The 12158-nt window shown below is 43.0% G+C and overlaps 1 protein-coding gene across 1 annotated transcript; it reads left to right on the top strand.

Annotated features, from left to right (window-relative positions):
• Positions 1-10865: 10865 nt before the first annotated feature.
• Positions 10866-11190, top strand: LOC138841604 (protein yippee-like 5). Its single transcript, XM_070042388.1, has one exon. It carries the CDS (start codon positions 10866-10868, stop codon positions 11184-11186), a length of 321 nt encoding a protein of 106 aa, XP_069898489.1. The 3' UTR covers positions 11187-11190.
• The last annotated feature ends 968 nt before the right edge of the window (positions 11191-12158 follow it).

The raw sequence follows: 12158 nt of genomic DNA on the forward strand, positions 1-12158 counted from the left end.
AGAGAGAGAAAAAACGTTGGACTCTCTATTTAATGCCCATTATTTCAAGAAGCTGAATGAATCCCCTTTTGAGAGAAGTTGCTTGCTCTCACTCTTTTGCAATCAGGATGATTGCTTTCTGTGCTATGTAAGAAATATTCTCCAAAACAGGATAGAAAACTAGGTTTTAAGTGCCTGACTTGAAATCTGTACATTTCACAAAGTCACTTGAACTAATGAACAATATAGGTGGGTGCAAAATCAGTACCTGCCATCCCATGTCTACATTGTTTAACAGTTTTTCATAATTATATGCATCTGAACCTTTCTGTTCCTATGGATGTGGTTGCTTTTTGAGATAGCTTAGGCTCAGGGTACAGCTATGACTAGAAGTTTATTTGTATTTTTACGGTGGATGTTGATGATTCCAGTAAGTTTATCAAGAAGGGGTTGGATTGACATCCGACTTCTTACAAATTCTTCCTCTTCTCGTGTTCTAGAAGTTCTCAGAATCTCTGAGTGAAGAAGTTGAGCAAAATGCAAAACTAGTCATGTGTTATAATCTTCTAAAATGCAGACTCTGATTTCTCCTTCAGGGGACAACTTCCTGGAATGACTGCAGTGACTATGGCAAAGCATTTCTTATCTGGGCATTGGTGCAGAATCCCAGGCCAATTTCCCCTGTGGATGTAGGCAAAAAATGGCCTCATAATGACACCACCACTGTCTCCTCCTTCCTTCTTGCTTGTCTTCTGATTTCCAGAGGAGAAACTCAAGTGACATGCATCTCTATTGGAAAATGATGGTGATGGGCACTGAACTAGCCAAGGCATATATTTCCTGCTCAAAGTCCACCAATCTGTGTTAATTTCTAGAATCTTCAGGATCAGGTCGCTTTCCCTCCCAGCCTCCATCTCAGTCCACTGCCATCTTCCTCCCCCCTCCAGGACTCCACATTTTCTTCCTAGTAGATAGGGAACCCAAGTTCTCAGGAAGCTTCATCAATTCCCTTCAGTCACAATGAAGGAGACTTGCTTTCTTTCCCCAGGATTTCAGCCCCATGAAAACCTGTTGGTCAGTTGGATTTCACCTTGGTTCTCTCTCTTTTCTTCCTTCCTTCCAGCCAGGATAGAGAAAGAATCCTGGTGATGATGATACAATCCTGGACCCAGAGGCATGGTCAGGGGTAATAGTGGAACCTTTATTTGAGTTGAGGCGAGAGAGCAATCTTGAGGAGAGGTTTTCAAGATTTCCACAGCCTGTGTGTATCTGCAAGTTGTGGCCTGGGTCTCAGGCTGTCTTCCAACCACTATGGGTATATGTTTTCTGGGGATCAGTGGAAGGGACCTGATTGATAAGGTGGGTAGCAAGGACAGTGGTAATACCTGCCTGTCAGGGTCAAAAGGCAAGCGCTTCCACTTGAAGTCATATTCCTCCAACCTCCCTTCCTCATTTTTTCTCCAGGAGTCCTAAGGATATCTGATCATGAGGCTTCTATACTAGTGGATATGAGTACTAAGTTGAACTCTATCTTTCTATCTATCTATCTATCTATCTATCTATCTATCTATCTATCTATCCATCTATCTATCTATCATTCATCTATCTATCTATCTATCTATCTATCTATCTATCTATCTATCTATCTATCTATCTATCTATCTATCTATCTATCTACCTATCAATCAATCTATCTATCTATCCATCCATCCATCTGTCCATCTATCTGCCTATCTGTCTGTCTGCCTCTCTATCTGCCTATCTATCAGCCCGTTTGCTTATCTATCTATCTATCTATCTATCTATCTATCTATCTATCTATCTATCTATCTATCTATCTATCTATCTATCTATCTATCTATCTAGTGTGAGTTGATTTTTCCACACATAAGGATTCCCACTACAATAACTACCCAGGGGTGATGAAGATCATGTTGAAATCGCATGACCATGAGTGGGTCAAGGTTCAAAACCAACATCAGCCTTTTCATAAAATCCTCCATGAAATCTCACACCAGCCTCCACAAAATGCACATTCACCTCAGTACTTCTGTGATTTTTGAAACAATCCAAACTGTCATGTGGGATCACAACAGGCCAAGCGGGAAGACACTGTGGAAGAAGTGGGGGAGGGAGCCCTAGTGTAACTCCTCTACACACCTATCCATTCATTTGGGGAAAATAGATTCCCAGAAGGTGGAAGAGATTTTCTCAGGAATATGGGGCTGTGCAAGGCAAGGAGGTAGATGAATGTGTGTGTTTCCTGCCTGTGTGTCCTGCAGTGTGTCGAATGAAAACTGTCCTCCTTGGGCTATGATGACAGGCCTCTAGAAAACAGGTGTATGAGCATATCTTGTTAAAACCCACTGGGATTTCATCAACACTGTGTCACTTTTATTATTGACCTGACTTCTGCCTATATTCCCATCTCCATATTTGGCAGGAGATTCTTGCTATTCAGGACAAGGACATGCCTGTAACTCCAGCTGTTCGAATAGTGAAGATGTGGGGCAATCATGGTTCAAAACCAAGCAGGTAGGAAAGTCCTGGAGACCTTTCATCCAGCCGACCACACAAAGGACACAGGTGCAAATGTGGATCAAGCAATAGGGTGTTAGCAGGGAGAAAAATAACATCTAAGACACAGCAGCCCACCCCTGAGTCCAAGTCCCAGGACATGTCCTAAATAAAAGGAATGTATTAACTCAGTGTCTTTCTCTGACCCTTAGAGAAACAGTAACTTCTCTAGATGTTTCCTAGGACATTCTTTATCAGACACTCCTATGGACTGATCACATTCCTCAAGTGACAGTTGAAAGGAAATGCACCTGGGGACATTAAAGCTCTAATCATGGGATGAAGAGCACAGTCAAACCCAGGTAACAGAGTCTGAAGTAAATATCTTATTGCAGAAGTGGAGGAGCTGGCCCTTAATAAGTTCCAGGTAAGACCATGTTTATAGAACTACTTCCAATGACCAACTTTGTTGCTTTCATTGGAATACAGTGGCTGGTTTTAAAGATTTGTTGATCTGAAAACTATGGCTTGAAACCAGCCAGGAAATGGAAAGGTCCCTGTGAGATTGTCATCTCTAATCAGCCAGCAGAGTGCTGGAAAAGGAGAGTTGCTTTGGGCCTGAAAGTGGCAGAGTGCTAGCCTTGAGCTGGAGAGCTGAAGGACAGTGCTCAAGCCCTGAGTTCAAGTCCAGGGACCAACCAAGTAAAATGCCAATGGTGCATTTATTCCAGCATGGAGAAAGGCATTCCAGGGACCCTGGCAATGATGGAGCATCCAGAGACAGTCACAAGCCACTACTTGGATGCCAGAGATGGTGTCAGATCCTAGAATCACTTGGCCCTTCAAAAATTGATCAGAGCCTGGAGGTCACAGGAAGGTAGTTTGTAAGCCTGCCTTTCCAATGCCCATGTTTGTTTATTTTGTAACTGGGCAGGAACTTGTCAGTCATCTGTGATAACAGGTAGTGAAAAGCTAACATTATAAAATATGGGGGAGAGCTTAAATCCCAAACCCCCTATATCTGCTCAAGTCTGAATTGGCAGTGACTTTTAGGGTGACACTAGCCACATAAATTTATTTGTTCAGTAAAGGAAAAGTTCCGTGGACCTGAGATTATGTCCCTATTTATTATTATTATTATTATTATTATTATTATTATTATTATTATTATTATTATTATTATTGTGAAAATACCATACAGAGGGGGATTATGTCCCTCTTGAGATCTGTCTAAAGGCCTGCACAGGTAACTCAGGCATTGTTAGGGTCACTAGAGATCAGCTTTCCTAGTCAGCCAGAAAAATGCTTTACCAAACCAGATTGCTAAACAGGCTACACTGCTATAGCCCAAGAAAAGGTCTGTGCAGTTGTTAAAAATGAAATGCATATAATTTCCCATTTAGAGCAAATAGTGTTCTTAATGACATCTGATCCTGGCAACCCTTGTTAAAAATGGGTAAGGTTAAAGGTTCCTGGCTAGGTAGGGTCAGCAGAAGATGGATCTTTGTCCATCAACTCCCTTAAGATCAAGAGACAAAAGTGATTTCTGGAAAATGAGGCAGGATAAATTAAAAGGAAAAAGCATAAAAAGCAGTGATAACAACTGTACAAGTGTACAAGTATGCACTTGGAAAAAATAATTATAAGCTCAAGCCTAGAAAATCCTGGCCTTATTTTAAAATATCTCTGATTAGTAAAAAGTTGTCACCCTGATAAATTACCCAGGAGGAGCCACTGCCTAAACTGCCTTAAAAAAAACAGTGGGAGACCAGCCTGAAAAAGCCAGTGTATAGGCAGGAAAATACTGGGAAGTTTCACAAAAATCAGAAATCAGGTAAAACTTCTTTAACCACTTCGTGCAGAAATTGACAGGTAACCCAGCAGGAGGTGTGACAATCTACCCGAGTCACTGCGAGATACTACTGATGCTGCTGATGCTGATGCTGCCCACCGCCTTGGATAAAGTTCAAGGACAGCCTGGCGCCATCTGGAGGAGACTACAGCATTATCATCCTGACCACCTCTACTGTGGTTAAAGTGGACTGGACTCCTTCTTTCCTCATTCCATCACCTGCAACTGATTCCTGGTGAAAGATTGCTTTGGATCTGCTTAACCTAAGACTTGGGTTGCAGGACATTCTTTCTGTGGGACATAGATTTGTAAACCTTACCCTGCCTGACCTGGGAAAGAAAGTTCAAAGTCCCTTGACTATATGGGTACCAACCATATGGAGCCAACTTTAACTGCTGGAGAATCCTTATGTTACAGACGCAAACAGCCCAGGCACAAATTCAGCCCTCTTATAGAAAAATCAATGATTTGATTTCATGTACATAAGAAAACAAAGGGAAGAATGAAGTCAGGCGGTCAGGTCTAGCCAGCACCATATTTGGCCACATGGTGGATGGTAGAGTCTGGCATCTTGTTTTCATGCTGGGGGAAGGAAATGCCCTTTACCCATCACCTGCTTCTCAGGTAATGAATGGGCAGGCACTTAGCTGATAGGTTATTGAATCTGTCACTCCAGTGCCTGAAACTGGGAATTTCTGTGGCCCCACCCCCTTCCCTGATCCTATTTAGGCCCAGACCAGCCCAGACACTGTGACACCTTGCCACATGTGTCTCTATGACCTTGTCCTGTGTTCCTGTCTTCCTGGCTCATCTCTGGTCATCATGGTCTCCCAATTCAGCTCTTCACTGGAGCTGAATTGATTTGTTGGAATTGTTTTGTGTTCTTTCTTCCCTCTCTGGCCTGTTTCCTAACCCTGTTATGTGTATTTGTTGGGTGCTGCAGGCATTTGTAACAATGGGCAGCCTGCAGACTGCTAACTCTATAGTAAAGACTCCCTTATTCTATTTTCCAAAATGTGGTTTCTGGGATGATTCATCTTACAATAATGGTAGAAATACAGAGTAGAGCCTTCAGGTCTAAGGCACAAAAGAGCAACTCATCTTCCTTCACAGGAGGAATTCAGTCAGATGCTCAGAAAAAGCCAGGAGTGTTGCTGAGGCTCAAGCACTAGCCTGGAGCACAAAGAGACTCAGGAACAGAGTCCAAGCCCTGAGTTCAAGGCCCAGACCTGCCCAAAACAAGTGGGATGGGGGAGGGAATAGAGATGTTGATTGTGAGAATGCTGGATTGATTTAGACAAAAAAGTCAATGGGCCGAATACTAGTTCTATGCAGATTTCATGGGCTTATATAGGAAAAAAATTGCTTAGGAAAGTAATCAGTATGAAGGTAGCTTCAGAATTTGAGACTTCTTTCTCCTCTGTCTTTTACTTTCTCTTGGGTATTTTGTATTGCTCTGTGTTTGTCTCTTAATACGCTGTGTATATATATATATATATATATATATATATACATATATATACATATATACATATATATACACACATATATGTATATATACAGCATCTTGAGACATTTATACATAAACAAATATATATAACATAAAAATAAAATATATATACTTTATATATTTTATTTATTATATATAATGAAAAGAGCATATAACCTTACAAATAAAGAAAGAAATAGATTTTTTTTGGGGGGGGGTCCGGTCGTGGGGTCTGAACTCTGGACCTGGGCATTGTCCCTCAGCTCTTCAGCTCAAGGCTAGCGCTCTACCACTTGAGCCATAGCCCCACTTCCGGCTTTTTTCATTTTGCTTATGTGGTGCTGAGGAATCGAACCCAGGGCCTCATGCATGCAAGGCAAGCACTCTACCACTGAGCCACTTTCCCAGACCCAGAAATAGATAGATATTATAACATGAATATATCATGCATAAAAATTGAACCCAGGGCCTCATGCATGCAAGGCAAGCACTCTACCACTGAGCCACCTTCCCAGCCCCAGAAACAGATAGATATTATAACATGAATATATCATGCATAGTATGTGAATTAAAGTATATATGAGGGTACTATAAGATTTTGAGTACTGTGTTCTATAATGTAAGGAATTGGAGAATGCAAATGTAATTAGGCACACTGGAATTCAGAAGGGTTCATCTTTGCAAAAGTTTATTTTTTCCTGATTGTGTGAGTCTAGTTCCCCAAATCAAAGTAACAATCACTTCCATGCCCCAGCTGGCTCACACTTCTGAGCCTACATCCACAGGAGGCTGAGACCTGAGCAGGAAGCTTCAAGGGACAGCCAATTCCACAATGTCCAGGAGACTCCCATCTCCCATGAGCCCCAGAAAAGCCACAAGGAGAGCAGAGCATCATTTGTTACTATCCCAGCCTTATTTGGAAATAATCCCTAGTGACAGAACACACACAAAATATTAAGTCCTATTAAGCCAGTGTCAGTGATTTACATGTGAAGTATACACTCATCCAACTGAAGCTGACCACCATGTATAAGAGACTAACTGTGAGTAATTACCACTGGCAACTTACACAATCAACTTCATAATCTTTTCAAATGTATCACTGAAAGGACAGCCATCTGCAAAGACAGAAGGGAAGGGAAGGGAAGGTCAGAGCACCGGCTCCATTTTGCTTCGGACATCTCCTGACTCTGAGCATAGAGAAGTTGGCAGACAGAACAACTCTATGAAGAACACACCCCACTCATCTCTACTCTGATAGGTATTTCCTTAGAGAGGAAAGGGATGGTGACTTACCTTCCTCCAGAACATAGTGGATATGGTCACCCAGAATGCCATTTTCCTCCATGATCTTTCTCAGCACCGAGTTTTCCTTCTCAGTATGGGTGCTGCCCTTCTGTCCTTCCACATTCAGTGGAGAACTACTGAGTTCCTCATGCATCTTCTGAGGTCCTCCATGCTGCTTCCTGATGCAGAATCCCAACATGTCCCCTTGGCCTCCCCCCAGGGACTCTGCCAGGTCCTCATCTGACCACCTCAATCCAATGGTTTCCATCACCGCAGTCAAGCCCAGAAGTTCCTGGTGTTGCTGGGTGCAGGTGGAGGTTAGTGACATTTCCCTGTTAAAAGGAGTGACTTTCCCTAGAGTCCTCAACTTCCATCACAGGATTTCTCAGCTTTCCAATCTTTGAATCTGAGGTGACACAAGCACCATTTTCCAAAGCTCGGGCTCTTGGTCCTCAGCTCTGAGGCCCTGACTCATCAATGAACAGTTGTTCCTGGTTCTGGGCCTGTTCTTAGATAGATGCTGACTGCCATTTCTTTCTCCTGTTTCCTCTTCTAGCATTTGGTTTCAGTTTTGGTGGTTGTGGTGCTGGTCCAAGGACTTGAACTCAGGGCTGGGGTGTTGTTCCTAAAGGGTTGAAGACTTGAACTCAGGGCTTGGGTGTTTTTCCTGAAGGGTTGACAGCCTGCCCCCCACTATTGTCCACACACAAATAGGACCCCAGGCAGGACTCCAGGTATGGGGGCCCATGCTGATGTGCAGGTGGAGAGACCCAGCGATGCCCACCCTCTTTGGGTGCTTCTGAGATGTCCCAGCTGTCAACCTAATGGCTTCTCCATTCTCCTCTGCCTCCCTGCCCAGATCTCAGAAAGCCCAACTCCACATAGTCTCCCAGCTACTCTATCTCAATAAACACTCTTCACCTGTGGAAGATCGATCGAGTCCAGCCTGTTCTCTTCCCTCCTCCTCCATTGTCCTAACAGCTCCTGAAGTTACTCATATCTAGTCCTCTAACACTTGAGTCAGGGCTCCCTTCTAGCTTTTTGGTTGTTTGGTTAGATAAGAAGAGTCTGAAGGATCTTCCAGCCTAGACTGGCTTTGAACCCCAGTCTCCAGATCTCAGCCTCCTGTGTACCCAAGTTGAGAGGCCTCCAGCACCAGGCTGGCTGCCTTTCCTCAAGATCCACCTTGCCTCTTCTTTTGTAGGAAGGTCAGCACCGCAGGGATCAGCAGAGTACAGCACATGCATGCACCAGCTCCTCCCTGTACACTCAATGTGGATGCAGCTTCTGCTTGTCCTACCTCACAGCCACACATGGCCCTACTTACCTGCCAGCAAAATCACATTTGCTGTCTGTCAACCACGTTGACAATTTTGAATGACGAATACTCCTGTGTTTTTCAACACTTGAATGACATTGTTTCTTGAGTCTACAAAATCAAGATGAACATTTCAAAATTCAGGGCAATCGATGGTGCATAGTGTTCATGTTCATGAGCACAGTTGCTGCTTGGGGGCTCTGTGCTTGAAGCACTTCCACAACTCCCTGTGGCAGAGTGGGGTCCAATATAAGGGGAGACAGTCCCACTACAGGTGGGGCAATTCTTGTCCTCTAAAAGTTGTTCAGATTTCCAGTCCCTTTCCAGCCCCCCTCATTGCTGTCACACTAAGAAAGCAGAAACTCTGCCAAGGGACCCTGAATGTCATCCATAGCAACATGGAAGGCTGGGAAACAGAAGGAGTTATGGGGAGGTGAACTGGGCCTGAGCCCTTGCAAGGTTCAACATCTTGTTCATATGAACTCAGTCCTTGGGGGAAGAATGTGTCTAAGAACCACCCCTCATCTGCAAAATCTGTCTACCCACTAGGACACAGAAGTGGAGGGAGATCCGACTTTACCCCAAAGTATTTTATAAACACCATGTTTCTTTTTAATGCATGGAAAAACCATGTTGGCACTCAGAACCAATCCTTTAACATAACAACAACAACAATGACGAACAGAGTAGTTCTTTTATCCTTAACCATCATTGCACACATTTGCACCAGTTATGAAATGTTGGATGATTCAGATGTAATTTGAGAACCTCAGATTACATACAGTCTTACAATTAATTTCCTGTGTCCACTCTTTGGGTGCTCTGCTGATTTATGTATCAGATTTCTGCCCTGGGCAGTTATCACTTGGTTGGGTTTTTTTCCCTCCTTGCTTTAGGAACTCCTTCCTGTGCACAGCTCTAGTATTTTTCAGAATCACTGCCTCTTCCCTGCGAGTGGTGATTTTAGAAATTTCATTTCTATCTAGGACAGATAATTTGCAAAATCATCCATTCATCCACACTGGTAGGGAGGGAAATGAAAAAATCCATCTGCCAGGGATGAGATCTAAAATACACCGTGCAGCTTCCTTCCTCCAGGTCACTGGGAGTGTATCCATGCACACACTCATTTGTACGGCTTTCCCCTGCATCTTGTTCTTGCTCTTACTTCTCAAGCACCCATACTCACCTCTAGCTCTTCAATGTAAGCTTGTGAAGATAGCAAATACTTACTGTGAGTGTTTTATCTGTGATCTTTATGGAAATCATACAGCATCCAGAGAAAAACTCCCACAACCCCCCCCCAAAACAGACATACACACCTTCTTCTTTTCAATATTGTTCTCCTTAAATGTGTTCATAATATTTCTTATACTGAGAATTTGTCATATGGAGAATCTTGGTGATTAGATCTATGATGTTAACTCAGTTCTTCAACCTCATTGCTCAGAAACTAGCGCATAGCTACCATCTTAAAGGTTGTGAAGACTCAAAACCAGGCCAAAGGGTAAAAAAATCTAATGACATATCCTTCCCATTTTACAAGGAAAGCTCTTTCTATCCTGTTCTTTTGTCTATGGTGGATTAGTTAATGTACTGTATGGTGGTTAAGCCACAGACTTCCTAGGAAAAACCAGGCTTGTGATTCCACAGAGCCTTCGATGAGGATTGGGACATCAGAGTCTATGAAAGTAGATTCCTGACAAAGTACAGGTCCTCAGATTCCCCCACCAAATGCAAATACTACCTTGCAATCTTGGCTGCAAAAGAGAAGTTAGGGGCTTCGACCCAGCTGAGGAGCGAGGAGTCATTGGCAGGGCCGACCTCACCGCTGCTCTGGGTCTCCTTGACAGATGGAAAATCTGAAGGAAGAAAAGCACTTACTTTAAGACATAGAATGGTGGCACCAAGAGTTTGAGATGCTTTGGAACGTTTCAAGTGTTCTTCCTGATTTCTGTCCCTTCATTTCTTATATTTCTGCCAGCAAGAGAAGCACTGATAAGTACCACAAAGCACCTATTTTTTCCTACTGTGGGACACAGTAAAGTTCCTAAGAATTAACAGAGAAAGGACATCTGTGAAAGCTTTCACTCCATTTCAGAAATTTGTGGCTGAAGGGACTTGAGATTCCACTAAGTCATGAGGCTTGAACTCTGGGCCTAGGCACTGTTCCTGAACTCTTCAGCTCAAGGCAAGCGTTCTACCACTTGAGCCACAGCACACTTCCAGTTTTCTGGTGGTTAATTGGAGATAAGAGTCTCACAGATTTTTCTGGGCTGGATTTAACTGTGATCCTCAGATCTCAGCCTTCTTGAGTAGCTAGGATTACAGGTGTGAGCCACCAGCACCAGGGTCTGTTGAATGTTTTATTTGTATTATGTGAGTCTCATAAATGCAAGGTTTTTAGAACTTCAGCTAGCAAAATGGGAGGAATTTTCCTTGATCATATTGGTGGTACTCACCTGTTTTCTTGTGCAAACTGTGGTATGATCCTCACAAACCGCTCAGAACTCATCTCCACTCGGTTTACAGGTGCCACTGGTAGAGCATTTCTTTTTAACAAGGTAGTTAATCTGCAGTACAGTGAAGTTCAAGATCCAGTCATGCTCACTGGCTGCCACATGGCTCGAGATGTGAGCTGCAAAAACTGCAATAGCAAACTGGGATGGATCTATGAGTTTGCCACTGAAGACAGCCAGCGTTATAAGGAAGGCCGTGTGATCCTGGAACGTGCCCTAGTTTGAGAGAGTGAGGACTTTGAAGAGCATGTACCATCAGATAAGTCTCGAAGAAAAAGAGGTAAATCCATCTTTTGACAGGTTTCCTTCACTGAAAACAAATCTACTTACATACACTGTCACCTTAGCATCAGAGTCGGATTCATGAACTGCGGAACAAGAGGTTGTGAGAATCTAAGATGGAACCTTTCTCTCTCTCTCTCTTTTTAATTTGGTATTTTCCATCCAACAGAAGTGTGTAGAGAATATGATGCACATGCTGTTATTTTTTCCCTTTGTTTACATCTTGAGGCAGAAGAGTCTCTGCAGCTACATGGTAGGCTATGTGAGGAAAAAATTGGGGCTCTTAGAGTGGGAAAAGTGGGTTTCATGTAAACTTTGATGGAGACTATGTCAGGAGCATGGTTTTACAACTTATTTGGGCTTCATTTTAAAACTTTTTTAACCCAGTTATTTCACTTGATTTGCTAGCTTCAGAGAAGAGATCCAAATCTGTGCCCAGCGCTAAAGGCTCAATGTTAGTATGGCTTGTGCTGGCCAGTGTGACATATTCTTGTTGGAGATGAACTGTAGCACCAGAGCCCATTTTTTCTTGTCAGTCTTGGCCCAAAGATGTCACCATTCCCAGTTGCTTGTCACCACATAATTGGTGTTGATTGGAAATTTTTTTTGAAATGGCGCAGAATTGCTTGGTTGTCTTTTTCCATAGTAATATAAATAAACATAGTAATATAAATAAAGTAATAGTTGGACTAAAAAGAGAAGTCAGGAGTCAGGGCATCAAGACCTGTATTGTGGAAGAGGCACAACTTAACTTGATATAAAGCTGGAGGTGTAATATATCACAATATCTAATTCACAGAAGATTGCGTAGATAGAGTCTCAGTTCTCCATCCTCCAGGATTTGCTCTTCATTATCAGCTGCTAAGGCATAGGTGTGCTATTGAAACACCCCATTGGGCAGGTTAGAGGACAGAT

Source organism: Dipodomys merriami, unplaced genomic scaffold, assembly GCF_024711535.1.
Source record: "Dipodomys merriami isolate MVZ:Mamm:240054 unplaced genomic scaffold, mDipMer1.0.p SCAF_323, whole genome shotgun sequence".
Classification (NCBI taxonomy): Eukaryota; Metazoa; Chordata; class Mammalia; order Rodentia; family Heteromyidae; genus Dipodomys; species Dipodomys merriami.